This window comes from Oncorhynchus clarkii, chromosome 2, assembly GCF_045791955.1.
Source record: "Oncorhynchus clarkii lewisi isolate Uvic-CL-2024 chromosome 2, UVic_Ocla_1.0, whole genome shotgun sequence".
Lineage (NCBI taxonomy): Eukaryota > Metazoa > Chordata > Actinopteri > Salmoniformes > Salmonidae > Oncorhynchus > Oncorhynchus clarkii.
This window is the reverse complement of record NC_092148.1, coordinates 11,146,969-11,174,373: the sequence shown is the minus strand read 5'-3', so window position 1 is coordinate 11,174,373 and position 27,405 is coordinate 11,146,969. Positions and strand designations below refer to the sequence as shown.

Here is a 27,405-nt window from a genome sequence, read left to right as displayed (position 1 = left end):
ATAAAAAAATCTAAATGTTACAGTCACAGTCCCGCTATAAGAGCTACAATGCTAATATGTGCGTAAACTCTTCACAGTTGTGTTCTGTGGGTGTCACCGAGTAGACTGATACCCCATTTCATTGCTTCACATTCCAACTTTGTTTAACATGATCTAGTCTAAATATGGCATGATTCCAACAGTAACCTTCTGCATCACTTTCAAAGAGGTACTTTTATTTTGAAGGCAAACCGCAAATTCCACGATTGTGCCTAATCCTTATTGTGGCTAGCTTCACAACACATAATCATTCCAGTCAAGCCTCACTCCTCTGTCATCAAATCAAATGTAATTTGTCACATGCGCCGAATACAACAGTGAAATGGTTACTTTCAAGCCCTCAACCAACAATGCAGTTTTAAGAAAATCCCCCAAAAAGTAAGAGATAAGAATAACAAAAAATTAAAGAGCAGCAGTAAATAACAATAGTGGGGCTATATACAGGGGGTAACGGTACAGAGTCAATGTGCGGGGGGCACCGGTGTCGATGTAATTGAGGTAATTATGTACATGTAGGTATAATTATTAAAGTGGCTATGCATAGATAATAACAGAGAGAAGCAGCAGAGTGGGGGGGGGGGGGGGCAAAGCAAATATTCTGGGTAGCCATTTGATTAGCACTGATCTGATAGAAGTGGACAGGACAGCTGGACCTCTGATGAAGCTAGCTGGCTGCTTATAACGTTAGCTTTGGGCAACAGGGTTAAATAGCTGGCTAGCTATTTATTTCCATAAACTGAAGTTCAATTTCAATAAGCGAACAACAAGTGGCTACCTAGCTAATACTTACTCACAAGGATTCCTAATTCATTGCTAGGAATAATGAAAATGACTGCAGTTTCGACTGGTCATTGTTTTCAGGCTGGTTGTATTGGTGCTAGTGTAACAGTATAGACTTTGCGTCTGTCCCCTCGCCCCGACCTGGGCGCGAACCAGGGACGCTCTGCACACGTCAACAGTCACCCTCGAAGCGTCGTTACCCATCGCTCCACAAAAGCAACGGCCCTTGCAGAGCAAGGGGAACCACTACTTCAGGGTCTCAGAGCAAGTGATGTCACCGATTGAAATGCTATTAGCGCACACCACCGCTAACTAGATAGCCATTTCACATCCGTTACACTCACCCCCCTTTTGACCTCCACCTTTTCCACAGCAACCAGTGATCCGGGTCACGGCACCAATGTAACAGTATAGACTTTATGTCCGTCCCCTCGCCCCGACTTGGGCACAAACCAGGGACGCTCTGCACACGTCAACAGTCACCCTCGAAGCGTCGTTACCCATCGCTCCACAAAAGCCGCGGCCCTTGCAGAGCAAGGGGAACCACAACTTCAAGGTCTCAGAGCAAGTGACATCACCGATTGAAACGCCACTAGCGTGCACCACCGCTAACTAGCTAGCCATTTCACATCGGCTACACTAGCTAGGTACCAAGCTAAAGCTAGCTACCCCAGAAGTTGTGGTCGAACAAATGATGCCTTATAATTAATGCGGTATTGTAAATATATCGTTCATGGCCGGTGTGCGCTTGTTTGCAGACTTTTTATGTACAGCTTTGACAGTGCTACTAATAGTAGTGGTGGCGCTTGGCTTGCACGTGCAAATTCAGCACACACAACATTCTATAATAGAATAGTGTTATTTGACGCGTCAAATTAAAAGCTTATTTCATGTGTCAAATAGTGTTATTTCATGTGTCAAATAGTGTTATTTCATGAGTGTTATTTCATGTGTCAAATAGTGTTATTTCATGTGTCAAATAGTGTTATTTCATGTGTCAAATAGTGTTATTTCATGTGTCAAATAGTGTTATTTCATGTGTCAAATAGTGTTATTTCATGTGTCAAATAGTGTTATTTCATGTGTCAAATAGTGTTATTTCATGTGTCAAATAGTGTTATTTCATGTGTCAAATAGTGTTATTTGACGTGTATCTTTTTTGACACGCAAAGACCCAAACGGTGTTCCATATATGATGAGACAATTGTGAACTCTGAAAAATATGAAGTCAAATCATGACGTCAGTGATCTTCAGATCAAAAAGTCGGAGTTCTAGAAAGCGGTCGGAGTTCCTGGTGGGAGTGGGAGCTTGTTTTATTTCGAGTTATCAGTTGTTTTGAACGCACGGAAGTCAGAGATTTCCGAGTTCACAGATGTTTTGAACACGGTATATGGCCTATTCTGTTTGGCTCCTTTTGACAAATTGTAAAATAAAAAAGCTTAAACGTACAATATGCACAAATCGCTCAGCCTGGTTGCTAAAATTCGAATACTTTGCCTAATTTCAGTTTATGTGACAAAACAAGTGAAGTTAATCATTTCACAATCCAAACCACTGTGAAATAAATACATTTTCAATAACCCCAAACATTGAATTTTCAGCTGTTTGAAGCAGGTGCACAAAATCGAAGGTAAAAGCAGGAGAAATGAAACAGGAATGGGAAGCATATGGAGTGGCATGTAGCAATGAATAAGATCAAATTCATTAGCTTAAACCTCATATTTACTCTTCTTAACTTTTATTTTAAACCATATCTTAAACTTTTGACTGTCGGAAATGCATCCTTATTAAAAAGAACAGGTAAAAAGTGCTCACACAGACAGCATGATGTCACACAGACAGCATGATGTCACACAGACAGGATGATGTCACACAGACAGCATGATGTCACACAGACAGGATCAATAGCTGACTGTTAACACATCAAAGATCTGAGTCCTAACTCTCTACCCTGCATCTATCCATTAGGCTTTACTCCTTCAATCACTTGTAGTTGTTATGTGTACATTTTATTGCATGTCTGTCTGTGTGTGGCCCTCTAATTTCAGTAAAGTGCTCTTTTACAGGGTCACAGCAAGGAGTACAGTCCAACATCCTCTCCCTCTGCCAGTTGGAGAGGGAGACAGACAGAACAGAATATTGCCGTTAAAAATGTCTCAGGCATGACCTGCATTAAAGTGAATTTTCAGTCATAATAATATAACATCAGTGTGTGTGTGTGTGTGACTGGTGAGGATACAGAGGGTCACGCTCTGGATCTCTAAACCTTGTAATCCGAGGTCATGAAATCCCATTTTTAGTTTGAGATTAACCAAACCAGAATGTGGACTTTAATCTGGTTGTGGATTGTATTACTTTAAATAATTTAACCTGACATAATTTAGACCCACTGTTGGACAAAGTCTATCTTGTTCAAGAGATTTTATCTCAGTAGGCAAAATCCTGATCTCAAATTACAATTAAGGTCACTGAAACTAGACAGGTCTCTCTCTCTCTCTCTCTCTCTCTCTCATATATACAGTGCCTTGCGAAAGTATTCGGCCCCCTTGAACTTTGCGACCTTTTTCCACATTTCAGGCTTCAAACATAAAGATATAAAACTGTATTTTTTTGTGAAGAATCAACAACAAGTGGGACACAATCATGAAGTGGAACGACATTTATTGGATATTTCAAACTTTTTTAACAAATCAAAAACTGAAAAATTGTGCGTGCAAAATTATTCAGCCCCCTTAAGTTAATACTTTGTAGCGCCACCTTTTGCTCCGATTACAGCTGTAAGTCGCTTGGGGTATGTCTCTATCAGTTTTGCACATTGAGAGACTCAAATTTTTTCCCATTCCTCCTTGCAAAACAGCTCGAACTCAGTGAGGTTGGATGGAGAGCATTTGTGAACAGCAGTTTTCAGTTCTTACCACAGATTCTCGATTGGATTCAGGTCTGGACTTTGACTTGGCCATTCTAACACCTGGATATGTTTATTTTTGAACCATTCCATTGTAGATTTTGCTTTATGTTTTGGATCATTGTCTTGTTGGACGACAAATCTCCATCCCAGTCTCAGGTCTTTTGCAGACTCCATCAGGTTTTCTTCCAGAATGGTCCTGTATTTGGCTCCATCCATTTTCCCATCAATTTTAACCATCTTCCCTGTCCCTGCTGAAGAAAAGCAGGCCCAAACCATGATGCTGCCACCACCATGTTTGACAGTGGGGATGGTGTGTTCAGCTGTGTTGCTTTTACGCCAAACATAACGTTTTGCATTGTTGCCAAAAAGTTCAATTTTGGTTTCATCTGACCAGAGCACCTTCTTCCACATGTTTGGTGTGTCTCCCAGGTGGCTTGTGGCAAACTTTAAACAACACTTTTTATGGATATCTTTAAGAAATGGCTTTCTTCTTGCCACTCTTCCATAAAGGCCAGATTTGTGCAATATACGACTGATTGTTGTCCTATGGACAGAGTCTCCCACCTCAGCTGTAGATCTCTGCAGTTCATCCAGAGTGATCATGGGCCTCTTGGCTGCATCTCTGATAAGTCTTCTCCTTGTATGAGCTGAAAGTTTAGAGGGACGGCCAGGTCTTGGTAGATTTGCAGTGGTCTGATACTCCTTCCATTTCAATATTATCGCTTGCACAGTGCTCCTTGGGATGTTTAAAGCTTGGGAAATCTTTTTGTATCCAAATCCGGCTTTAAACTTCTTCACAACAGTATCTCGGACCTGCCTGGTGTGTTCCTTGTTCTTCATGATGCTCTCTGCGCTTTTAACGGACCTCTGAGACTATCACAGTGCAGGTGCATTTATACGGAGACTTGATTACACACAGGTGGATTGTATTTATCATCATTAGTCATTTAGGTCAACATTGGATCATTCAGAGATCCTCACTGAACTTCTGGAGAGAGTTTGCTGCACTGAAAGTAAAGGGGCTGAATAATTTTGCACGCCCAATTTTTCAGTTTTTGATTTGTTAAAAAAGTTTGAAATATCCAATAAATGTCGTTCCACTTAATTATTGTGTCCCACTTGTTGTTGATTCTTCACAAAAAAATACAGTTTTATATCTTTATGTTTGAAGCCTGAAAGGTGGCAAAAGGTCGCAAAGTTCAAGGGGGCCGAATACTTTCGCAAGGCACTGTATATTGCTCTACACTTCTCTACTCTACTCTGCTCTACACTTCTCTACTCTACACTTCTCTACTCTACTCTGCTCTACACTTCTCTACTCTACTCTGCTCTACACTTCTCTACTCTACTCTGCTCTACACTTCTCTACTCTACTCTGCTCTACACTTCTCTACTCTACTCTGCTCTACACTTCTCTACTCTACTCTGCTCTACACTTCTCTACTCTACTCTGCTCTACACTTCTCTACTCTACTCTGCTCTACACTTCTCTACTCTACTCTGCTCTACACTTCTCTACTCTACTCTGCTCTACACTTCTCTACTCTACTCTGCTCTACACTTCTCTACTCTACTCTGCTCTACACTTCTCTACTCTACTCTGCTCTACACTTCTCTACTCTACTCTGCTCTACACTTCTCTACTCTACTCTGCTCTACACTGCTCTACTCTACTCTGCTCTACACTGCTCTACTCTATTCTGCTCTACACTGCTCTACTCTACTCTGCTCTACACTTCTCTACTCTACACTGCTCTACTCTACTCTGCTCTACACTTCTCTACTCTACTCTGCTCTACACTTCTCTCTCTACTCTGCTCTACTCTGCTCTACACTTCTCTACTCTACTCTGCTCTACACTGCTCTACTCTACTCTGCTCTACACTTCTCTACTCTACTCTGCTCTACACTTCTCTACTCTACTCTGCTCTACACTTCTCTACTCTACTCTGCTCTACACTTCTCTACTCTACTCTGCTCTACACTGCTCTACTCTACTCTGCTCTACACTTCTCTACTCTACTCTGCTCTACACTTCTCTACTCTACTCTGCTCTACACTTCTCTACTCTACTCTGCTCTACACTGCTCTACTCTACTCTGCTCTACACTTCTCTACTCTACTCTGCTCTACACTTCTCTACTCTACTCTGCTCTACACTGCTCTACTCTACTCTGCTCTACACTGCTCTACTCTACTCTGCTCTACACTGCTCTACTCTATTCTGCTCTACACTGCTCTACTCTGCTCTACACTTCTCTACTCTACTCTGCTCTACACTTCTCTACTCTACTCTGCTCTACACTTCTCTACTCTACTCTGCTCTACACTTCTCTACTCTACTCTGCTCTACACTTCTCTACTCTACTCTGCTCTACACTTCTCTACTCTACTCTGCTCTACACTTCTCTACTCTACTCTGCTCTACACTTCTCTACTCTACTCTGCTCTACACTTCTCTACTCTACTCTGCTCTACACTTCTCTACTCTACTCTGCTCTACACTTCTCTACTCTACTCTGCTCTACACTTCTCTACTCTACTCTGCTCTACACTTCTCTACTCTACTCTGCTCTACACTTCTCTACTCTACTCTGCTCTACACTGCTCTACTCTACTCTGCTCTACACTGCTCTACTCTATTCTGCTCTACACTGCTCTACTCTACTCTGCTCTACACTTCTCTACTCTACTCTGCTCTACACTTCTCTACTCTACTCTGCTCTACACTGCTCTACTCTACTCTGCTCTACACTTCTCTACTCTACTCTGCTCTACACTTCTCTACTCTACTCTGCTCTACACTTCTCTACTCTACTCTGCTCTACACTTCTCTACTCTACTCTGCTCTACACTGCTCTACTCTACTCTGCTCTACACTTCTCTACTCTACTCTGCTCTACACTTCTCTACTCTACTCTGCTCTACACTTCTCTACTCTACTCTGCTCTACACTGCTCTACTCTACTCTGCTCTACACTTCTCTACTCTACTCTGCTCTACACTTCTCTACTCTACTCTGCTCTACACTTCTCTACTCTACTCTGCTCTACACTGCTCTACTCTACTCTGCTCTACACTTCTCTACTCTACTCTGCTCTACACTTCTCTACTCTACTCTGCTCTACACTGCTCTACTCTACTCTGCTCTACACTGCTCTACTCTATCCTGGTCGTCTCTGTGTGCCAGAGGATGTATGATAAGCGTTATGACTCACCATGAATAGACGGTTTCCTCTGATAGACCAACAAGCACTCTCTCTCTCCCTCTCTCTCTCCCCTCATCCTCCCCTCCCCCTCTCCCTCTGCCCCCCAGGGGTTGAGAAACTCTATGTTAGTGTTAGTCTGCTTTGACTACTCACATTCTCCTGTCAGACAGTGCCACAGAAACAGAGGGAGGAAGAGAGATGGCACTTCCACTCTCCCATCCAGCTAGAGAGGAATCCTCCGTCTGATTGGCTCAGAAAAATGGCCAGAGTCCGGTCACATGATCCTGTCAGCCAATAGGAAGGGGAGTTGGGCTTCTGTCAGGAAAAGTGCTGTAGCAGGCTGGATCCTCTGGCTGACCTGAACAAGTTGTTTTCTTTGATCTGTTGTGATGCGCACACATACACACACACATACACACACACACACACACACACACACACACACACACACACACATACACACACACACACACACACATACACACACACACATACACACACACACACACACACATACACACACACACACACACACATACACACACACATACACACACATACACACACACACACACACACATACACACACACACACACACACATACACACACACACACACACACATACACACACACACACACACACATACACACACACACTGACGCTCTTAGACTCAAGAACACTGGTATTGACTGAAATGTCACCACCATGTTTCTAATGTTTATCTAAATGAAATCTATGATTCCTCCCATGGAGAGACCTCTAGACCATACGTTAGCATACTGAAACCCCCAGGCCTACTCTACTGTTTACTGCAGGTACGGCTGCTTTAGGTCCACATGATATTGTGAGTTGGGACCAGTGGTTATCACACAGGGAAGTGAGTCCGGCCTTTATTGCCTCTCTGCTGTGTGTGATGTGTTATGATCTTTGGACTGCTCTGTGGCTCTGTTTTGTAGCAGGGAAGATCCCTGTATCTGTGCTGTTGTGGTTAACTCTGCCTAGAAGACTCACCTATACAAGAATCAACTGCCTAAAACACAGTAGGACAGAGGAATTTCTATATCTACAATGTATGTTGTTTTTAAGAATTGTCTGTGAGAATGAAATTGTCTAGGGCATTTGGAATTCTTCTTAGGAGTGTGCAGTAGTTGTAAGCAATGTACTGTGTCCTACCCTCTTTGCTCTGTGTACATCTGCTCGTTCGTGTCGTGATCTTCAACAGCATTTTACAGAGTTCCTTTCTACATTTCTGGAATAGCAGGCAATCTGGGTGATGTGCCCTAAAGGCATGGAAAGTACAAGAGTTCAATATCTCTGCTAGTGTGCTCACAGAAAGTCAACAGGGTTATTCACCTGTCCACCCCCCCCCTCCTGTCTGTGTTGTGGAGGTGTTGATTTCCCAGTGAATACATGGACCCTCCCTCCCCCCCGCCCCCTGTCTGTGTTGTGGAGGTGTTGATTTCCCAGTGAATACATGGACCCTCCCTCCCCCCGCCTCCTGTCTGTGTTGTGGAGGTGTTGATTTCCCAGTGAATACATGCACCCCTGATGAAGGAAAGGAGATGAGGAGGGGAAGACGATTGAGATGCACTCTCTCTGAGTTGTGACAGGAAATGTGTCTGGTGTTGATGAGTAACCTGCTATGATGTGGAATTAACTGAACAATGACAGTGTCTCAGGGGAGAGTGTGTGTGAGAAGGGAAGGCGGTAAACTTCATTTACCGTCTTGTTAGTGTGACTGGTGTATGGGGATCCACGCCTACGTAACCTAAGCTATCCAAAGCTAGCCCAGCGTTAGCTAACATTTTTATTGAAGCTCAAAGGGTCAGTTCTGTATTAGCCGGTAGCTCCTATCCGTTTCAATGTTAACCAATGTGAAAAGCCCAGTTTATCTCAGTGTATGCTACTGTTGGGTGTCAGCAGCACTCCCTTCCCTGGCTGTATATCATTCTTTAATGTGTGTGTAAATCCAGCTGCATAGTTGAAAGAGAGCCAGGCCTGCTCTGGGTCTGGGAGTAATGTTAGGCAGGGAAGGAAGGAGGGAGGCAGGCCTGCTCTGGGTCTGGGAGTAATGTTAGGCAGGGAAGGAAGGAGAGAGCCAGGCCTGCTCTGTGTCTGGGTCTGGGAGTAATGTTAGGCAGGGAAGGAAGGAGGGAGCCAGGCCTGCTCTGTGTCTGGGTCTGGGAGTAATGTTAGGCAGGGAAGGAAGGAGAGAGCCTGGCCTGCTCTGTGTCTGGGTCTGGGAGTAATGTTAGGCAGGGAAGGAAGGAGGGAGGCAGGCAGGGAAGGAAGGAGGGAGGCAGGCCTGCTCTGTGTCTGGGTCTGGGAGTAATGTTAGGCAGGGAAGGAAGGAGAGAGCCAGGCCTGCTCTGGGTCTGGGAGTAATGTTAGGCAGGGAAGGAAGGAGGGAGGCAGGCCTGCTCTGGGTCTGGGAGTAATGTTAGGCAGGGAAGGAAGGAGAGAGCCAGGCCTGCTCTGTGTCTGGGAGTAATGTTAGGCAGGGAAGGAAGGAGAGAGCCAGGCCTGCTCTGTGTCTGGGTATGGGAGTAATGTTAGGCAGGGAAGGAAGGAGAGAGCCAGGCCTGCTCTGTGTCTGGGTCTGGGAGTAATGTTAGGCAGGGAAGGAAGGAGAGAGCCAGGCCTGCTCTGTGTCTGGGAGTAATGTTAGGCAGGGAAGGAAGGAGAGAGCCAGGCCTGCTCTGTGTCTGGGTCTGGGAGTAATGTTAGGCAGGGAAGGAAGGAGAGAGCCAGGCCTGCTCTGGGTCTGGGTCTGGGAGTAATGTTAGGCAGGGAAGGAAGGAGAGAGCCAGGCCTGCTCTGTGTCTGGGTCTAGGAGTAATGTTAGGCAGGGAAGGAAAGAGGGAGGCAGGCAGCGAGGTAGGCATGGAGGGAGGGAGGGAGGCCTCGCTCTGCCTCTCAGAGCTTCCGTCAGCTGGGGAGGGAACCTACTCAATGAGGCAAGTCCTGGAGGGATCAGGGTGGGGGAGTGGATAGGGGAGGGGTTTGGGGGTTGAGGAGAATCGGGGGAGTGGGTTGGGTAGGAGGGTGGCGTCAGAGAGGATTAGGGTAGTGGTTTGGAGAGGGTTTAGGTGCTGGGTTTAAGGTGCAGGGTTTAGGGCTGAGTGGTGATAGGGGAGTGGTGTGTGGGAGGAAATTCTGACTCAGCACAGATAGATGATTCACAGCAAAAAAATCCGCCATGATTCATAGTGTCCCCCACTCAACTCCCATCCCCATCCTACCACACCCAAATCACAGTCAAAGTAAAGCTTGTCTCTACTTTTCTCTCTCTGAAACCACGAAGCGCCTGTCATAAATCAGGAAGCCAAGTGTTTGTTTCTTGGGCTTTAGGAATGTAACTGAAGAAGTGCCTCAGGCCTTGAAAAAGAAGAAAATAACTGATTGAAAGGAAGGTGATATCATCTTGCAACGTGGTCTCAGAGCATTTTGTATTATTCTGTACGTAAATCCAAAACACTCCATTTATACCGAACAAAAATATAAAAACACGACATGCGACAATTTCAAAGATTTTACAGTTCATATAAGGAACTTGTCAATTTAAGTAAATCCATTAAGCCCTAAAATATGGATTTCACATGACTGGGAATACAGATATGCATCTGTTGGTCACAGATACCTAAAAAAAAAGTAAGGGCGTGGATCAGAAAACCAGTCAGTATCTGGTGTGACCACCATTTGCCCCATGCAGCGTGACACATTGTAACGCACTTCTATGAGTAGTGGGTGCGGAGTCAGGCGCAGGGTACAGAGGGTAAAGGACAATTGTTTTTTATTCCGCCGCAGGAAAACGGTCACGCCAAAACACCAGGCACATAACAAAGACCGGCTCAAAAACAGGACCCAACCAGTCCGGAGAAAAACAAGAAAATCGCACAACCACAAACACGAACAGAGGAAATCAGCCCGCACAAAAGCAGGCGGGCATCACCGGCTTCAATAGCCCGACTAAAACCTAAACAAGAAACAGGTGTAACCAATAAGACAAAACCAACAGAAAAGGAAAAAGGGATTGGTGCCAGCTAGTAGACCGGTGACGACGAGCACCGAGCGCCGCCCAAACAGGAAGAGGAACCACCTTTGGTGGGAGTCGTGACACACATCTCCTGATCAGGCTGTTAATTGTGGCCTGTGGCCCAGTCCTCTCCAATGGCTGTGAGAAGTTGCTGGATATTGGTGGGAACTGGAACACGCTGTCGTACACGTCCATCCAGAGCATCCCAAACATGCTCAATTGGTGACATGTCTGGTGAGTATGCAGGCCATGGAAGAACTGGGACATTTTAAGCTTCCAGGAATTGTGTACAGATCCTTGCGACATGGAGCTGTGCATTATCATGCTGAAACATGGTGATGGGTGACAGATTAAAGGCACGACAATGGGCCTCAGGATCTCATCACGGTATCTCTGTGCATTCAAATTGCCATCGATAAAATGCAATTGTGTTTGGGTTGGCTGAAAGGGTTAGGGGAAGGGTTAGCTAACATGCTACATCAGCAAAAAAAAAACAGTCTTTTTTCAGGACCCTGTCTTTCACAAGATCATTTGTAAAAATCCAAATAACTTCACAGATCTTCATTGTAAAGGGTTTAAACACTGTTTCCCATGCTTGTTCAATGAACAAAAAACAATTAATGAACATGCACCTGTAGAACGGTCGTTAGACACTAACAGCTTACAGACGGTAGGCAATTAAGGTCACAGTTATGAAAACTTAGGACACTAAAGAGGCCTTTCTACCGACTCTGAAAAACACCAAAAGAACTGCTCATCTGCGTGAACGTGCCTTAGGCATGCTGCAAGGCGGCATGAGGACTGCAGATGTGGCCAGGGCAAATAAATTGCAATGTCCGTACTGTGAGATGCCTAAGATAGCGCTACAGGGAGACAGGACGGACAGCTGATCATCCTCGCAGTGGCAGACCACGTGTAACAACACCTGTACAGGATTGGTACATCCAAACATCACACCTGCGGGACAGGTACAGGATGGCAACAACAACTGCCCGAGTTACACCAGGAACGCACAATCCCTCCATCAGTGCTCAGACTGTCCTCAATAGGCTGAGAGGGGCTGGACTGAGGGCATGTAGGCCTGTTGTAAGGCAGGTCCTCACCAGACATCACCGGCAACAACATCGCCTATGGGCAAAAACCCACCGTCGCTGGATCAGACAGGACTGGCAAAAAGTGCTCTTCACTGACGAGTTGCGGTTTTGTCTCACCAGGGGTGATGGTCAGATTTGCGTTTATCGTCGAAGGAATGAGCGTTACACCAAGGCCTGTACTCTGGAGCGGGATCGATTTGGAGGTGGAGGGTCCGTCAGGAATTTTAGTGATCTGCCATGGCCAGCGAAGAGCTCGGATCTCAATCCCATTGAGCATGTCTGGGACCAGTTGGATCGGAGGGTGAGGGCTAGGGCCATTCCCCTCAGAATTGTCCGGGAACTTGCAGGTGCCTTGGTGGAAGAGTGGGGTAACATCTCACAGCAAGAACGGGCAAATCTGGTGCAGTCCATGAGGAGGAGATGCACTGCAGTATTTAATGCAGCTGGTGGCCACACCAGATACTGACTTTTGATTTTGACCCCCCCCCCCTTTGTTCAGGGACACATTATTCAATTTCTGTTAGTCACATGTCTGTGGAACTTATTCAGTTTATGTCTCAGTTGTTGAATCTTGTTATGTTCATACAAATATTTACACATGTTCAGATTGCTGAAAATAAACAAAGTGGACAGTAAGAGGTCGTTTCTTTTTTAGTTTAGTTGCAAAGTAGCTATAAAGTAGTTGCAAAATTGGCAATTAGCTAAAATGCTAAAGTAACATATACTCATTTGAGCGTTCCGGATTTATGTTTACTATGTTACGTCTAGGCTATGAGACCAGACTGGGATATCAGTGAACAACAAATGCTGTGGTAACAGCTACGAAGGCGCCAGGGCAATGAGTGGAGCTTACTCAGGTGTTCAAAACACATGAGACCGAGAGCCTAATGCTTCATAGGGAGTTTTTTTATGAGTTTTAGTTTTGAAAACGATCTCTCCACAAAAGCAACAGTTTTACAGGGATGGTAAAAACATCTGATTGCCATAGCAACATCTGGGGAACTGGGCAGAAGAGTTGTTCTTCAAATACAGCAGTTCTGCAACATCTTTCATTTAGCCTCTGATTCTCCTTAATTGCCGGCCTCAACAGGTTACGGAAAGAGATGAACTGTAGCCTATTGAAAGCTCTGGGGACAGGTCGTCTGTCACGTTCTGACCTCTATTTCCTTTGTTTTTGTATTTATTTAGTATGGTCAGGGCGTGAGTTGGGTGGGCAGTCTATGTTCGTTTTTCTATGTTTTGGGTCAGTTCTATGTTTTCGGCCTAGTATGGTTCTCAATCAGAGGCAGGTGTCTTTAGTTGTCTCTGATTGAGAATCATACTTAGGTAGCCTGGGTTTCACTGTTTGTTGGTGGGTGATTGTTCCTGTCACTGTGTTTGGTGTCACAGGATAGGACTGTTTTGCGTTTTCACATTTCTTGTTTTTGTTAGTTTGTTCATGTGTAGCGATTTATTAAAACATGAATAACCACCACGCTGCGCTTTGGTCCGCTTCTCTTCCTCCTACAGACGAACGCCGTTACAGAATCACCCACCACAACAGGACCAAGCGGTGTGGTAATGGGCAAAGGAGAAAGCAGCAGCAGGAGCAGCGCGAGGAGGATTGGACATGGGAGGACGAACTAGACGGTAAAGGACCTTGGGCTCAGCCAGGAGAGTATCGCCGCCCCAAGGAAGAACGGGAGGCGGCGAAAGCGGAGAGGCGCTGGTATGAGGAGGCAGCGCGGCGTCGTGGATGGAAGCCCGGGAGTCAGCCCCAAAAATTTCTTGGGGGGGGGCTAACAGGGAGTATGGCTACGCCAGGTAGGAGACCTGAGCCAACTTCCTGTGGTTACCGGGGGGCTAGAGAGACCGGGCAGGCACCGTGTTATGCTGTGGAGCGCACGGTGTCCCCAGTGCGGGTGCACAGCCCGGTGCGGTACATTCCAGCTCCGCGTATCGGCCGGGCTAGAGTGGGCATCGAGCCAAGTGCCATGAAGCCGGCTCTACGCATCTGGTCTCCAGTGCGTCTCCTTGGGCCGGCTTACATGGCACCAGCCTTGCGCACGGTGTCCCCGGTTCGCCTGCATAGCCCAGTGCGGGCTATTCCACCTCGCCGCACTGGCAGGGCGACCGGGACCATTCAACCGGGTAAGGTTGGGCAGGCTCGGTGCTCAAGAGCTCCAGTGCGCCTGCACGGCCCGGTCTATCCGTCACCACCTCCACACCCCAGCCCTCCGGTGGCAGCTCCCCGTACCAGGCTGTCTCTCCGGCCCATCCGTCCAGAGCCTTCCTCCTCTCCAGCGCTGCCGGAGTCTCCCGTCTGTCCGGCGCCTCTGCCGGAGCCTCCCGTCTGTCCGGCGCCTCTGCCGGAGCCTCCCGCCTGTCCGGCGCCTCTGCCGGAGCCTCCCGCCTGTCCGGCGCCTCTGCCGGAGCCTCCCGTCTGCCCAGCGCCGCCCGTCTGCCCAACGCCGCCAGCGCCGCCCGTCTGCCCAGCGCCGCCAGCGCCGCCCGTCTGCCCAGCGCCGCCAGCGCCGCCCGTCTGCCCAACGCCGCCAGCGCCGCCCGTCTGCCCAGCGCCGCCAGCGCCGCCCGTCTGCCCAGCGCCGCCAGTGCCGCCCGTCTGCCCAGCGCCGCCCGTCTGCCCAGCGCCGCCAGTGCCGCCCGTCTGCCAGGAGCCGCCAATGCCGCCCGTCAGCCAGGGGCCGCCAGTGCCGCCCGTCAGCCAGGGGCCGCCAGTGCCGCCCGTCAGCCAGGGGCCGCCAGTGCCGCCCGTCAGCCAGGGGCCGCCAGTGCCGCCAGTCAGCCAGGGGCCGCCAGTGCCGCCAGTCAACCAGGGGCCGCCAGTGCCGCCCGTCAGCCAGGGGCCGCCAGTGCCGCCAGTCAGCCAGGGGCCGCCAGTGCCGCCAGTCAACCAGGGGCCGCCAGTGCCGCCAGTCAGCCAGGGGCCGCCAGTGCCGCCAGTCAGCCAGGGGCCGCTAGAGCCCCTCCGCCCGGAGCAGCTGCCCCTCTGTCCCGAGCAGCTGTCCCTCTGTCCCGAGCAGCTGTCCCTCTGTCCCGAGCAGCTGCCCCTCTGTCCCGAGCAGCTGCCCCTCTGTCCCGAGCAGCTGCCCCTCTGTCCCGAGCAGCTGCCCCTCTGTCCCGAGCAGCTGCCCCTCTGTCCCGAGCTGCTGCTTCACCTCTGTCCCGAGCTGCCCCTCTGTCCCAAGCAGCCCCTCTGTCCAGTGGGGTCATTGAGAGGGGTGGGCATGGGGAGTAAGCCACGGAGGCGGACAATACGGCGGACTAAGACAATGGCGAAGTGGGGTCCGCGTCCCGCGCCAGAGCCGCCACCGCGGACAGACGCCCACCCAGACCCTCCCCTATAGGTCAAGGTTTTGCGGCCGGAGTCCGCACCTTTGGGGGGGGGTACTGTCACGTTCTGACCTCTATTTCCTTTGTTTTTGTATTTATTTAGTATGGTCAGGGCGTGAGTTGGGTGGGCAGTCTATGTTCGTTTTTCTATGTTTTGGGTCAGTTCTATGTTTTCGGCCTAGTATGGTTCTCAATCAGAGGCAGGTGTCTTTAGTTGTCTCTGATTGAGAATCATACTTAGGTAGCCTGGGTTTCACTGTTTGTTGGTGGGTGATTGTTCCTGTCACTGTGTTTGGTGTCACAGGATAGGACTGTTTTGCGTTTTCACATTTCTTGTTTTTGTTAGTTTGTTCATGTGTAGCGATTTATTAAAACATGAATAACCACCACGCTGCGCTTTGGTCCGCTTCTCTTCCTCCTACAGACGAACGCCGTTACATCGTCTGAATACTTAACAGTCAATAAATTGGCAGATGTGAACAGATTATCATCTTTAGCGGCCAACAGTTCTTGAGGGCTTGAACAAAAAAAGCTGTTTGCTATTTCGTTCATACTGGTGAACCGGCATTTGAGTTGTGATGTTGCAAACTCAACAGTGCCTTATCTCAGGTATACCTTGGCATACATCATTCAAGACTGTTTAAATTGTGTGCAGCGCAATGGACATATAATGTCACATGTCACAGGAAGGACTGTCTGGGTTGGCATTACTCAGTATAGAAAACAGTTGGGCCAGTAACCTGGACCTACAGGTCGTGGTGAAAACATATGCACACAAATAGCACAGCGACAGTCGCAAACACTGTAGCTACTATAGGCCTCTACATAGAACAAAAAGAGAGACACAAGCACAGACAGTCACAAACACTGTAGCTACTATAGGCCTCTACATAGAACAAAAAGAGAGACACAAGCACAGACAGTCACAAACACTGTTGCTACTATAGGCCTCTACATAGAACAAAAAGTAGTAGCTAGTGGGTAGCTAGTGACTAGGGGTAGCTAGTGACTTCCACTCCAGAGCCATGGCGCAGCAAGGGTCATTTGAGTGGGTGGGATTTCGAGCATAGGCACACTTTTCCCAGAAGGCAAGTCCAAGGTGGTTTAGGGCTCAACTCCCTTGTTTTCGTTGAAAGTGAGAAAACAACACAACAAGTGGGGGCAGCATGAGGTTGCCCGCGACCTTTGGATTCCATCTTTAATTTGAGCCAGTTTGCTACAGCAGGAAAATAATCCTACATCAACATGAATGTGATAATTATGTAGATTATAATGAATTTACATTTTGGTAGGGATTGATACAATTACAATTACAAACTTCAGAAACCTCAAATACACAACAAGTTTTACATTTCCTGCAGTTCTCCTACAACAGGGTGATCAAATGAAGATCCTACATCTGTAATTGAATGGGGAAGAAATGGATAAATAAACATTTATTCAGTTAGGGATTTTAACTCTTTCCATTCTTCCTGTGTCTGGCTAGGGTTAGGGTTAGGGTTAGACAGACATTGTGTCATAAAAGAGTGTCATAAAAGAGATCAGGAAGTAGACTACACATGGGACAACTGTTGTGTGTGTAAATGTCAGTATATTAACCGTCTTCTCTGCTCTCTCCCCAGTATGGTGTCCAGTCTGAGCGAGTGGTTCTGGAATGAGCGGCTGTGGTTCCCTGAGGGGCTGGGTTGGGCTGACCTGGAGGACAAAGATGGCCGTGTCTACGCCAAGGCCAGCGACCTTTGGGTGGTGCTACCCATCGCCCTAGCCTTCCTCGTAATACGACAGATCTTCGAGAGGTACGTCTGTCCGTCTGTTCTTCTGTCTGTCCGTCTGTCTGTCTGTTTGGCTGGCTGTCACCCCTCATACGATTAATCCTCTGCCTCTTTACCCCATCTGTCAACATGTTTATACCTCTTCTCTTTCACTATCTGTCAACATGTTTATACCTCTTCTCTTTCACCATGTCTACATGTTTATACCTCTTCTCTTTCACCATGTCTACATGTTAATACCTCTTCTCTTTCACCATCTGTCTGCATGTTAATACCTCTTCTCTTTCACCATCTGTCTACACCTCTTCTCTTTCCCCCATCTGTCTACATGTTTATACCTCTTCTCTTTCACCATCTGTCTACATGTTTACACCTCTTCTCTTTCACCATCTGTCTACATGTTTATACCTCTTCTCTTTCACCATCTGTCTGCATGTTAATACCTCTTCTCTTTCACCATCTGTCTACACCTCTTCTCTTTCCCCCATCTGTCTACATGTTTATACCTCTTCTCTTTCACCATCTGTCTGCATGTTAATACCTCTTCTCTTTCACCATCTGTCTACACCTCTTCTCTTTCCCCCATCTGTCTACATGTTAATACCTCTTCTCTTTCACCATCTGTCTGCATGTTAATACCTCTTCTCTTTCACCATCTGTCTACACCTCTTCTCTTTCCCCCATCTGTCTACATGTTTATACCTCTTCTCTTTCACCATCTGTCTGCATGTTAATACCTCTTCTCTTTCACCATCTGTCTACACCTCTTCTCTTTCCCCCATCTGTCTACATGTTAATACCTCTTCTCTTTCACCATCTGTCTACATGTTTATACCTCTTCTCTTTCACCATCTGTATACATGTTAATACCTCTTCTCTTTCTCCTAGGCTGAGTCTCCTCCTCCACAACCGAACAGCCAATGCATCCCTGTTACTAGACAGAACCTTAGTGATATCTATTCTTCATCACTTCATCTGATCTGACCTCTACCCCAAAGTACTCACTCCTCCCCAAGTCAAGGCTGTCATGGTTATTGATCCCAGACCGTGTCTCCTCTCCTCCCAGAGGATCCCCGATGGCTAACAATAACATATCCTGACATAATGTAAACATTATACATTACCCTCTCTCCCTCAGTGACATATCCTGACATAATGTAAACGTTATACATTACCCTCTCTCCCTCAGTAACATATCCTGACATAATGTAAACATTATACATTACCCTCTCTCCCTCAGTGACATATCCTGACATAATGAAACGTTATACATTACCCTCTCTCCCTCGGTGACATATCCTGACATAATGTAAACGTTATACATTACCCTCTCTCCCTCAGTGACATATCCTGACATAATGTAAATGTTATACATTACCCTCTCTCCCTCAGTAACATATCCTGACATAATGTAAACGTTATACATTACCCTCTCTCCCTCGGTGACATATCCTGACATAATGTAAACGTTATACATTACCCTCTCTCCCTCAGTGACATATCCTGACATAATGTAAATGTTATACATTACCCTCTCTCCCTCAGTAACATATCCTGACATAATGTAAATGTTATACATTACCCTCTCTCCCTCAGTAACATATCCTGACATAATGTAAACTTTATACATTACCCTCTCTCCCTCAGTAACATATCCTGACATAATGTAAATGTTATACATTACCCTCTATCCCTCAGTGACATATCCTGACATAATGTAAATGTTATACATTACCCTCTCTCCCTCAGTAACATATCCTGACATAATGTAAATGTTATACATTACCCTCTCTCCCTCAGTGACATTGTTAGTTTCTAAGATCTCCACCTGTCTCCCCTTATCAATGACTGCCATATGTAATCGCTTCCCTGCACTCAACACATTCCAAGCTTAGTTGCACACAAGATATACCTTCCTCCTATAACCCTTAACTTCTGGTGTAGACCCTCTAAACCTTACCACTCCATCAGTGACATAAGTATATTTTCATATTCTCAGAACCCAATAATGTGTTTATACCTCTTTTCTCCCCCCCCCCCCCCATCTGTCTACATGTTAATACCTCTTCTCTTTCACCATCTGTCTACATGTTTATACCTCTTCTCTTTCACCATCTGTCTAAAAGTTTATACCTCTTCTCTTTCACCATCTGTCTACATGTTTATACCTCTTCTCTTTCACCATCTGTCTACATGTTTATACCTCTTCTCTTTCCCCCATCTGTCTACATGTTTACACCTCTTCTCTTTCACCATCTGTCTGCATGTTTATACCTCTTCTCTTTCACCATCTGTATACATGTTTATACCTCTTCTCTTTTCCCATCTGTATACATGTTTATACCTCTTCTCTTTCCCCCATCTGTCTACATGTTTATATTCCTACGCCACCCCCCTCTTCCACGTGCTCCCTTTTTCTCCTTCCCTCCCTCCCTCTCTCCCTCTTCCCTCTCTCCATCTTGTCCTCTCCTCCACTAATCTTTAATTACATTATTTTACCTTCAATCTGTAATTTAATCTCGGTCTGTTTTCACTGAGTCACTCTGATCATATCTCTGCTTCCTCTTCTCCTCTGTGTCCTTTCAATCCCTCTCTTCTCTTCTCTCATATTTTTAGAACCCACCTGTATGTTGTGTGTTAGCTTAGCAATAGCAATCAGTCAACCTTTCTCTGTCACTCTCTCTCTATCACTTTCTCTCCCTCCCTTCATACCTCTCCATCCTCCCTCATGATAATATCAAACCCACATGCTCCAATCAACTGAACAATTGCGCCCAGCAATACCATGCCGTCTCTCTATCTTCCTCCCATCTCATCCCTCTCTCCCCCCTCTCGGTGTGTGCAGGTTAGTGGCCACCCCACTGGCTGCTGTCATGGGGGTGAAGGAGAAAGTTCGGATCATAGTCTCACACAACCCCACACTGGAGTCCTTCTACTGTAACACAACCAAGAACCCCTCACAGGTAACACAACTAAAAAAGACTACACCAATGCACGCCAGCACAGAGACACATGCACACAGGCACGCACACACACACATGAACACATTAACACTACACAATTGCTACAGATCTTAATTTGTTCAGTCTTTTGTTGCAAAAATAATTCAGCACAGCAGGAAATGTAAACGTGTGTATTTGAGTTTTAAAAAGGCTTCTAAAGTTTGTCATTTCAGACTTGATTTGCCCTAATGAAAAATGTATCAACCCCTAATTATAATCCATATAATAATTCACATATCCTGTTGCTGCAGAATTATTTTCCTGCTGTAGCAAACTGACTCAAATTAAGATCCTACATCTGTATACAGCACCACACAAATCATTATGCTAAACTGTATCCCTTTCTACCCTTCTCTCTCCCTCCTCCCTTTCTCTCTCCCCCTATTCCCCGCTCTCTCTCCCTCCTCCCTTTCTCTTTCCCTCTATCCCCCGCTCTCTCTCCCTCCTCCCTTTCTCTCTCCCCCTATTCCCCGCTCTCTCTCCCTCCTCCCTTTCTCTCTCCCCCTATTCCCCGCTTTCCTCCCTCCTCCCTTTCTCTCGCCCCCTATCCCCCGCTCTCCCTCCCTCCTCCCTTTCTCTCTCCCCCTATCCCCCGCTCTCCCTCCCTCCTCCCTTTCTCTCTCCCTCGATTCCCCGCTCTCTCTCCCTCCTCCCTTTCTCTCTCCCTCTATCCCCCGCTCTCTCTCCCTCCTCCCTTTCTCTCTCCCTCTATCCCCGCTCTCTCTCCCTCCTCCCTTTCTCTCTCCCCCTATTCCCCGCTCTCCCTCCCTCCTCCCTTTCTCTCTCCCCCTATCCCCCGCTCTCCCTCCCTCCCTCCTCCCTTTCTCTCTCCCTCTATCCCCCGCTCTCTCTCCCTCCTCCCTTTCTCTCCCCCCCTATTCCCCGCTCTCCCTCCCTCCTCCCTTTCTCTCTCCCCCATCCCCCGCTCTCCCTCCTCCCTTTCTCTCTCCCTCTATTCCCCGCTCTCTCTCCCTCCTCCCTTTCTCTCTCCCTCTATCCCCCGCTCTCTCTCCCTCCTCTCTTTCTCTCTCCCCCTATTCCCCCGCTCTCTCTCCCTCTACAGAGTTCTATAGACAGTCTGTGTATGCAGACAGGTTGTTCAGAGAGACAGGTGCAGAGATGGTTCAGGAGACGCAGGAACCAGGACCGACCCAGTCTACTGAAGAAGTTCAAAGAGGCCAGGTACGCACACACACACACACACACACACACACACACACACACACACACACACACACACACACACACACACACACACACACACACACACACACAAATACCTATATGCATACACACTCCCACACATGCACACACATACACATGCATGAACACATGCGCAAAAAAAGATAACAACACAACAGCTTCACAAACAGCTGCTCAATGCCAATCTGTCACCAACACACCCACATGCACAGACACACACGTGCTGACATTGGCCTGTGAGCACATGTCTGAGTGTTAAAGCATGAGTCTATTTACAGTATATCTGACACTCATTATATTGCCAGCCTGGTTTTATCAAGGCTCCTCCTACCCCCCAGGCCACACACACATACGCTGCCCGCCCCTCACATCCCTCACCAGTCCCAGGAGACAGTTTGGCCCTATCAGCAGAATCAATTTATATCCCAACAGTGTGTGTCATTGTTATTGAACTGAGACAGTGGCTGTGTTACACTAATACTGACATTAAAATCACAATCAATAGTGTAGATAACAACCTGTAGTTAATATCACAATCACTCGTGTAGAGACAACCTGTAGTTAATATCACAATCACTAGTGTAGATAACAACCTGTAGTTAATATCACAATTACTAGTGTAGAGACAACCTGTAGTTAATATCACAATCACTAGTGTAGATAACAACCTGTAGTTAATATCACAATCACTAGTGTAGATAACAACCTGTAGTTAATATCACAATCACTAGTGTAGACAACAACCTGTAGTTATTATCACAATCACTAGTGTAGATAACAACCTGTAGTTAATATCACAATCACTAGTGTAGAGACAACCTGTAGTTAATATCACAATCAATAGTGTAGATAACAACCTGTAGTTAATATCACAATTACTAGTGTAGAGACAACCTGTAGTTAATATCACAATCACTAGTGTAGATAACAACCTGTAGTTAATATCACAATCACTAGTGTAGATAACAACCTGTAGTTAATATCACAATCACTAGTGTAGACAACAACCTGTAGTTATTATCACAATCACTAGTGTAGATAACAACCTGTAGTTAATATCACAATCACTAGTGTAGAGACAACCTGTAGTTAACATCACAATCACTAGTGTAGATAACAACCTGTAGTTAATATCACAATCACTAGTGTAGATAACAACCTGTAGTTAATATCACAATCACTAGTGTAGAGACAACCTGTAGTTAATATCACAATCACTAGTGTAGATACAACCTGTAGTTAATATCACAATCACTAGTGTAGATAACAACCTGTAGTTAATATCACAATCACTAGTGTAGAGACAACCTGTAGTTAATATTGTACAGTACTGGAGGTCTCTATCTGTAGTCAGCAGGTTGTTGTTGTACAGTACTGGAGGCCTCTATCTGTAGTCAGCAGGTTGTTGTGTTGTACAGTACTGGAGGTCTCTATCTGTAGTCAGCAGGTTGTTGTACAGTACTGGAGGTCTCTATCTGTAGTCAGCAAGTTGTTGTACAGTACTGGAGGTCTCTATCTGTAGTCAGCAGGTTGTTGTACAGTACTGGAGGTCTCTATCTGTAGTCAGCAGGCTGTTTTGTTGTACAGTACTGGAGGTCTCTATCTATAGTCAGCAGGTTGTTGTTGTACAGTACTGGAGGTCTCTATCTGTAGTCAGCAGGTTGTTGTACAGTACTGGAGGTCTCTATCTGTAGTCAGCAGGTTGTTGTGTTGTACAGTACTGGAGGTCTCTGTCTGTAGTCAGCAGGTTGTTGTTGTACAGTACTGGAGGTCTCTATCTGTAGTCAGCAAGTTGTTGTTGTACAGTACTGGAGGTCTCTATCTGTAGTCAGTAGGTTGTTGTTGTACAGTACTGGAGGTCTCTATCTGTAGTCAGCAAGTTGTTGTTGTACAGTACTGGAGGTCTCTATCTGTAGTCAGCAGGTTGTTGTGTTGTACAGTACTGGAGGTCTCTGTCTGTAGTCAGCAGGTTGTTGTGTTGTACAGTACTGGAGGTCTCTATCTGTAGTCAGCAGGTTGTTGTTCTGTACTTTATACTGGAGGTCTCTATCTGTAGTCAGCAGGTTGTTGTTGTACAGTACTGGAGGTCTCTATCTGTAGTCAGCAGGTAGTTGTTGTACAGTACTGGAGGTCTCTATCTGTAGTCAGTAGGTTGTTGTTGTACAGTACTGGAGGTCTCTATCTATAGTCAGCAGGTTGTTGTTGTACAGTACTGGAGGTCTCTATCTGTAGTCAGCAGTTTGTTGTTGTACAGTACTGGAGGTCTCTATTTGTAGTCAGCAGGTTGTTGTGTTGTACATTACTGGATGTCTCTATCTGTAGTCAGCAGGTTGTTGTACAGTACTGGCGGTCTCTATCTGTAGTCAGCAGGTTGTTGTTGTACAGTACTGGAGGTCTCTATCTGTAGTCAGCAGGTTGTTGTTGTACAGTACTGGAGGTCTCTATCTGTAATCAGCAGGTTGTTGTACAGTACTGGCGGTCTCTATCTGTTGTCAGCAGGTTGTTGTTGTACAGTACTGGAGGTCTCTATCTGTAGTCAACAGGTTGTTGTTGTACAGTACTGGAGGTCTCTATCTGTAATCAGCAGGTTGTTGTTGTACAGTACTGGAGGTCTCTATCTGTAGTCAGCAGGTTGTTGTACAGTACTGGAGGTCTCTATCTGTAGTCAGCAGGTTGTTGTGTTGTACAGTACTGGAGGTCTCTATCTGTAGTCAGCAGGTTGTTGTTGTACAGTACTGGAGGTTTATATCTGTAGTCAGCAGGTTGTTGTGTTGTACAGTACTGGAGGTCTCTATCTGTAGTCAGTAGGTTGTTGTACAGTACTGGAGGTCTCTATCTGTAGTCAGCAGGTTGTTGTGTTGTACAGTACTGGAGGTTTCTATCTGTAGTCAGCAGGTTGTTGTGTTGTACAGTACTGGTGGTCTCTATCTGTAGTCAGCAGGTTGTTGTGTCGTACAGTACTGGAGGTCTCTATCTGTAGTCAGCAGGTTGTTGTTGTACAGTACTGGAGGTTTCTATCTGTAGTCAGCAGGTTGTTGTGTTGTACAGTACTGGAGGTTTCTATCTGTAGTCAGCAGGTTGTTGTTGTACAGTACTGGAGGTCTCTATCTATAGTCAGCAGGTTGTTGTTGTACAGTACTGGTGGTCTCTATCTGTAGTCAGCAGGTTGTTGTGTCGTACAGTACTGGAGGTCTCTATCTGTAGTCAGCAGGTTGTTGTTGTACAGTACTGGAGGTTTCTATCTGTAGTCAGCAGGTTGTTGTGTTGTACAGTACTGGAGGTTTCTATCTGTAGTCAGCAGGTTGTTGTTGTACAGTACTGGTGGTCTATCTGTAGTCAGCAGGTTGTTGTACAGTACTGGAGGTCTCTATCTGTAGTCAGCAGGTTGTTGTGTCGTACATTACTGGAGGTCTCTGTCTGTAGTCAGCAGGTTGTTGTGTTGTACAGTACTGGAGGTCTGGTCTCTGTGCGACAGGACTGAACTGGGAGGCTACTGTATGACTGTTCCCATTGTGTGCTGGGAAGTTTGCACGGGACTGATCCATTACAGTTTAACAGAATGTGTGTATGTTCTCTTTACTGTACATATAAGTGCATTCAGAAAGTATTCAGACCCCTTCACTTTTGCCAAATTTCTTTACATTACAGCCTTATTCTAAAATGGATTACATCTATTTTTTCCTTCATCAATCTTCATACAATACCCCATAATGACAAAGTTATAACAGGTTTTTAGAAATTTGTGCAAATGTATTAAAAATAAAAAACTGAAATACTTTATTTACATAAGTATTCAGACCATTTGCTATGAGATTCGAAATTGAGCTCTGTTTCATCCTTTTTCCATTGATCATCCTTGATGTTTCTCAACTTGATTAACTTGAGTCCACATTTGGGCAAATGTATTGACTGGACATCATTTGTAAAGGCACACACCTGTCTATATAAGGTCCCACAGTTGACAGTGCATGTCAGAGGAAAAACCAAGCCATGAGGTCAAAGGAATTGTCCATAGAGCTCCGAGGCAGGATTGTGTCGAGGCACAGATCTGGGAAGGGTATCAAAAAATGTCTGCAGCATTGCAGGTCCTCAAGAACACAGTGGCCTCCATCATTCTTAAATGAACTAAGTTTGGAACCAGCAAGACTCTTCCTAGAGCTGGCCGCCCAGTCAAACTGAGAAATCAGGGGAGAAGGGCCTTGGTCAGGGAGGTGACCAAAAACCCTATGGTCACTCTATGGGAGAACCTTCCAGAAAGGGAAAGGGGGATACCTAGTCAGTTGTACAACTGAATGCATTCAACTGAAATGGGTCTTCCGCATTTAACCCAACCCCTCTGAATCAGAGAGTTGCGGGGGTCTGCCATAATTGACATCCCGGGGAACCATCTCTGCAGCACTCCACCAATCAGGCCTTTATGGTAGAGTGGCCAGACGGAAGCCACTCCTCAGTAAAAGGCAGATGACAGCCCTGCTTGAAAAAAAATGATATGTTCTGATGAAACCAAGATTGAACTATTTGGCCTGAATGCCAACGTGGCACCATCCCTACGGTGAAGCATGGTGGTGGCAGCATCATGCTGTGGGGATGTCTTTCAGCAGCAGGAACTTGGAGACGAGGGAAAGATGAACGGAGCAAAGTACAGAGAGATCCTTGATAAAAACCTGTTCAGGAGCTCTGCCTGGGGTGAAGGGTCATCTTCCAAAAGGTCAATGACAACGAAGGGGTGGTTTCGGGACAAGTCTCTGAATGTCCTTGAGTGGCCCAGCCAGAGCCTGGACTTGAACCCGATCAAACATTTCTGGAGAAACTGGTCAGCGGCACTCCCCATCCACCCTGACAGAGTTTGAGATGATCTGCAGAGAAGAATGGGAGAAACACCCCAAATACAGGTGTGCCAAGCTTATAGGGTCATTCCCAAGAAGACTTGAGGCTGTAATCGCTGCTAAAGGTGCTTCAACAAAGTACTGAGTAAAGGGTCTGAATACTTATGTAAATATGATATTTAAGTTTTGTATTTTTAATACATTTGCCATAATATCTAAAAAGCTGTTTTTACTTTGTCATAATGGGGTATTGTGTGTAGATTGATGTGGGAAAAAACGATTTCATCAATTTTAGAATAAGGCTGTAGCGTAACAAAATGTAGAAAAGGTCAAGGGGTCTGAATACTTTCCAAATGCATTATAGTATAAAGTCTGTGTGTGTGTGTTGTCCAATGATTGTGTATGTTCTCTTGCAGTTGGAGATTCACCTTTTACCTTCTTGCTTTCATTGCTGGCCTGGCTGCCCTCATTGACGTGAGTACTGCTGTTTCACCTTTGACCTTTAAAACTCTCGCCTGTCTCCAAGCTAATCTCCTACACCAACATTGGTCAATCGTGTCATCTGACCTCTGTCATAACTCATAGTTTAAACTTTAGATCCTAGTTAAACCATTGATGGGAGAAACAGAGCCTATTCACTGACAGCATTAATGTGTTACAGGATACTAAGATAGAATAGAAGCCTTGTCAACAACAGTGCTGGTTATATCAGGGACAACGGAGTATCCAAAACAAATGTTATACAATTTGATGTTTTTCTAACATGATTAATAAAGAAGTTACGAATGACACTGGAAGAGAATTATAAAGCCACATTAATATATAGAGGGAAAGAGGGTGTGAAAATGATTTATCTGTTTCAATGCTGTACTTCTCTGTGACTGAAGTTAGAACTGTCTGATTTATGTATGACTCTCTCCCTCTCTCAGAAACCCTGGCTGTATGACTTTAAGGAGATGTTATTTCTCTGTGCCTGAAGTTAGAACTGTCTGATTTATGAATGACTCTCTCCCTCTCTCAGAAACCCTGGCTGTATTACTTTAAGTAGATGTTATTTCTCTGTGACTGAAGTTAGAACTGTCTGATTTATGTATGACTCTCTCCCTCTCTCAGAAACCCTGGCTGTATGACTTTAAGGAGATGTCATTTCTCTGTGACTGAAGTTAGAACTGTCTGATTTATGTACGACTCTCTCCCTC

At 46.0% G+C, this 27,405-nt stretch overlaps 2 protein-coding genes across 4 annotated transcripts in view; both read left to right on the top strand.

The window, feature by feature from the left end:
- Window positions 1-27,405, top strand: part of LOC139421213 (uncharacterized) — a 1,124,809-nt gene that overhangs the window by 401,356 nt on the left and 696,048 nt on the right. The gene's annotated exons all lie outside the window — the stretch shown is intronic.
- Window positions 1-27,405, top strand: part of LOC139421146 (ceramide synthase 2-like) — a 144,832-nt gene that overhangs the window by 110,622 nt on the left and 6,805 nt on the right. For 2 of the 3 annotated variants that reach the window (XM_071171770.1, XM_071171762.1), the window contains exons 2-5: window positions 17,026-17,199; window positions 20,021-20,138; window positions 21,241-21,359; window positions 26,623-26,680. In XM_071171770.1, the coding sequence (XP_071027871.1) occupies window positions 17,027-17,199; window positions 20,021-20,138; window positions 21,241-21,359; window positions 26,623-26,680 (468 nt within the window). In that variant the 5' untranslated portion in view covers window position 17,026. Of the gene's footprint in view, window positions 1-1,192; window positions 1,376-17,025; window positions 17,200-20,020; window positions 20,139-21,240; window positions 21,360-26,622; window positions 26,681-27,405 lie in introns of all 3 variants that reach the window. The other variant, XM_071171754.1, reaches the window with a different exon arrangement.